The 4,212-nt window shown below is 46.5% G+C and overlaps 1 protein-coding gene across 1 annotated transcript in view; it reads right to left on the bottom strand.

Moving 5' to 3' along the window:
* Slc26a8 (solute carrier family 26 (anion exchanger), member 8) overlaps positions 1–4,212 on the bottom strand; it is a gene marked incomplete in the record, with an annotated part of 70,536 nt that overhangs the window by 44,458 nt on the left and 21,866 nt on the right. The window contains 1 exon segment of the mRNA XM_013516889.1: positions 1,995–2,111. Coding sequence (XP_013372343.1) covers positions 1,995–2,111 — 117 coding nt within the window.

Consider the following 4,212-nt stretch of genomic DNA (forward strand, 5'->3'; position numbering starts at 1 on the left):
CCTTGAGCTCACTTTGTAGCCCAGGCTGGCCTCGAACTTGCAGTGATCCTCTTAACTTAGCTTCCCGAGTTCTGGGATTACAGGCATATGCCACTACGCCTGGCATAAATCGTACTTTTAAAATTACCTATCAACAACAAAAGCTTGACCAGCCCTTATTATCAGTATTTTGAAATGATCGTGAGTTGCCCAGGAACATGGGAATATGGGGACAAAACTATTCTCTTGGTCTCCAGATGTAAAATCTGGACACGACAGATTTGAGTGAAGTATGCAGTGTAGCCATTTATTTATTAATTCACTTATTTTTGTGGTACTAGGGATTGAACCTAGAACCTTCACACTGAGCTGTATCCCCATCCCTTTCTAAATTTTTAAAATTTTGAGACAGGGTCGCATTAAGTTGCTAAATTGCTCAGGCGGGACTTGAACTTTCGATCTTCCTGCCTCAGCCTCCCAGAGTGCTGGGATTACAGTAGGCAGACCCCCATGCCCGGCTCGTTGTTACCCTTTAAAAAGGCAGAGTAACACTCCACCTCTCGGAGGCTGGGGCTGTAACCGGACAGGACCCACAAATACCTGGAGGAAGAGCATTGCTGAGGTTGCTCAAGGTCAGTGGCCCGCTCTGTAGTAGAGCAGGGGCGTCCAGGAAAAAGCTCCTCATGAAGTGAATGTTGGCGGTGCCCTGGCAAGCCTGTTGGGGCATTCTGCTATTTGATTTCTGTGCAGGTTCTCCGAGGTTAAGTAAACGTACCGACTGCACGACCTTCAACTATTCTGGTGCCCGTGACAGTCATTTCTAATTATAAATGAGTACATGGACTTTTGACTGGGGAGGGAAAGTGCTCATCCTGTCCTGTGGACCTGAGTGGGTTTTTGTTTTTGTTTTTTTGGTTTTTTTTTTGGTCTTTTTGAGACAGGGTCTCACTATGCAGGTCAGGCTGGCCTTGAGCTCACTTGGTGGTCCAGGCTGGTCTCAAACTTGCAAGGATCCTCCTGCCTCAGCCTCCTGAGTGCTGAGATTACAGGCGTGCGCCACCATGCCCGGCATGGACCTGCGTGAGTGTTTTGATCCTTGTTTAACCGACTACCTGGTTAACGACTATTTGGGCGGATGACCCGCTGCTCAGACTAGGGACCCATCTTTTTTTTTTTTTTCTTTTTTTCAGTTCTGTACATCTTCATGGAGACTCAGTGTCTTTTTTTATACAGTACCCTTGTCTAGATGGCATTGTAATTTTTGTTGATTGTACGGTATAGTCCAGTACTATAGTTCTATGTTCTGTTATACATTACAGTAATGCCATGCAAATAAAAGCAAAGTCATCCAGGTGGAGTTTCCTTTGACCATATCTTTGTTCTTAACACTGTACATGCTATCCAGTTCCTCGCATAGTGAGAAAATAATTTAACGACTTCATTGCAGGAACCGAACTGTCCTTAAACTAGGCGTGCCTGTATTAGGGCCAGCATTTTCTCACTGCAAACTAGTAAGCTGACAAACTGTATGGTAACTCAGCTCATGAAGCTTGTTTGTAGATCCAGCTGAACGATGCATCTACTCTAGAAGTATTGGCCGGATGTGTTGGGTTTGCCCGGCTGAGGGCAGACAGGTTGCAGTGTGTGGCAATTTCACCAAGGAAACTACTTCTGCCCTTGAATCCCTTTGGGAAATGTCTCGCTGGCCAGTTTTTCTGGTAGTGACATTAATAATGACACACCAGGAGAAGTATTTGTTTCTACAATCTGAACATTAGCTATATGGACAGAGTGTCCAACTTCAGCCGCCTTTCTAAAAGACAGCTTGAAATCCAGTTTCTTTTTTTTGTTTTTGTTTTTTTTTTCTGGTACCAGGAATCAAACTCACGACCTTGCGCTTGCCAGGCAGGCGCTGCACCGCTGAGCTAAATCCCCAGCGCCTAGTTTCTTAACAATAAGTAAACGATCAAGATAGAAGCATTGTCTGCTTCCGGTGGTCCCCGTACTGAACTCACCAATGGACATTTGATGGCATGATCCAAAAATTACATACACTACGGAAGAGCAGAAAGCCGAATAAGCGACATTCAGAGGCGGAATCAGTTGCCTCGTCAGCAAACTAAGTACCAGACCTGAAAAGCAAGAAAGTCAAGTAAGAAGAGCTAGCTCGGCTTTTAAAAGTCACTCTAAATAAAAACTGTACAGAATGGTAGAATAACAATGACCCATGTGAAGCCAGACACGGTGGTGCATGCCTACAGCGCACGCCTGTAATCCCAACACTCAGGAGGCTGAGGCAGGAGGATCCTTGCAAGTTCAAGCCCAGCCTGGGCTACAAAGTGAGCTCAAGACCAGCCTGAACTGCATAGTGAGACCCATCTCAAAAAGACAAAATAATAATAATAATAATAATAAATTTTAAAAATCACAACTACTCAGGAGGCTGAGGGAGGAGGCTACTGAGCTAGAGGCCAGCCTGGATAACTTAGGTGAGAACTTGTCACAAACAAACAAACAAACACACACAATAAAAACAGCTGCCTGAGGATGGCTGTGATAGTAGTATCTGTTACGGCTGTGTCTAGGTGTCTTCCCATAGCCTGATGCTGTCATAGGTGGAGTTTTTCAGAGGTGGCTGGATCTAAAGTGTGAGGTTGACCTGTGGTGAATACTGGGATTAAGGGGACGGGGGCTTAGCTCAGTGGTGCAGTGCCTGCCTGGCAAGTATGAGCTCCTGAGTTCAATCGCTGGTACCCAAAACTCCCCCTGGGATTAAGGGTGTGTGATTACTAAATCAGTCCACTGGTTGGGTTGGCACCATCCTTATCCCAGTAGCCTAGATATAAAAGGGGCAGAAAGACACTGTTCAGGCCCCTTGCTGCTTTGCTACCTTCTGCCCACTGCTGGGAACCACAGAATCACAAAGGCTAATTTTTTCGCATGCTTCCCTAAGGGATAAATGGAGGCTTGGGATTACCAGTATCACTCTTTTAGATTTCCCATTCACTCTTTAGATTGGGCCATCCTCTCCCACCCAGTAACACTAAACTAAGACCACTAAGATTAAAAACACTTCAAGGCAAGATCTTTCTTAGCGTAAGATCATCTCAGCCCTCCCGAGGGAGCTCGCACTTGCCAGGCAGCCACTTGTTCGCTGAGCTATAGCGCTGGCTCACCAGGGTATGTGCTTTTCCGTGTTCAGAATCAAGACCTAGAAGTGAAAGGTGTTTCAGCCTATGATAAAGAACAGAAGTGGGCGTGGTTAGCACACTGGGAGGCTGAGCCAGGAGGGTTGCAAGGTTGTAGCTGTCCATGAGTCCTTGACTTTTGACTCTTCCACTGACCTTGAGTCTCCCAGGTTGCCCCTCCTGTCAGTGTGGCTTGGGGCGTCTTTGTCTCTGCCCATCCTCAGGCAACGGCCTCCGAGCACCAGCACCCTCCCATCATGCATTACTAAATTTGCCTGTTTCTTATTTCATCCTTTCACTGTACCCCTCCTACAGGCAGCTGGGGATCTTGGCCAGGTCCCCAGTCACCCATGATGAATGCTTCTCCTCTGCAATGCCCCTCTGCCAAGTCACCCAGCCTTGCAACCAGCCAGTTATGGACTAAACCTCTACAAACCGTGAGCCAAATAAACCTTTTCCCCTTTAACTTTGGGTGTCAGGTATTTTGTCTCAGCAACAAGAAAAGTAGGAGCTGGGGATTTAGTTCAGTGGCAAAGCGCCTGCCTGGCAAGCGCAAGGTTGTTAGTTTGATTCCTGGTATCAGAAGAAAAACAAAAAAACAGAACAAAAAACCCCCAAAAAGTTGTGGTAAGAGAAATGGCTCCCATAACTATTTGCTGGGCAAGGTGGCACACGCCTGTAATCCCAGCACTGGGGAGGCTGAGGCAGGAGGATTGTTGTGAGTTCGAGACCAGCCTGGGCTACAAAGTGAGCTCAAGGTCAGCCTGAACTGCATAGCGGGACCCTGTCTCAAAAAAAGATGGAGCTGGAGCCAGAATGAAATCCACAGAACTGGCTCGAGTCTGGGATGATATATATGGTCTCGCCCACGTGCCAGGCACTCCCACCTCTGCCCCAACTCTCACTTTCTTTTCTCAAATGCACCATGAAAATGTGGAATCTCTTAAGCAAATGGATTAACATGCATGGTGTCATGTTTTGGATGCTTTTAAATCCAGACCTCCTACTTTGAGGGTGTTCCTCAATTTATATCAAAATTATATAT

Source organism: Chinchilla lanigera, unplaced genomic scaffold, assembly GCF_000276665.1.
Source record: "Chinchilla lanigera isolate Chin_1 unplaced genomic scaffold, ChiLan1.0 scaffold00036, whole genome shotgun sequence".
Lineage (NCBI taxonomy): Eukaryota > Metazoa > Chordata > Mammalia > Rodentia > Chinchillidae > Chinchilla > Chinchilla lanigera.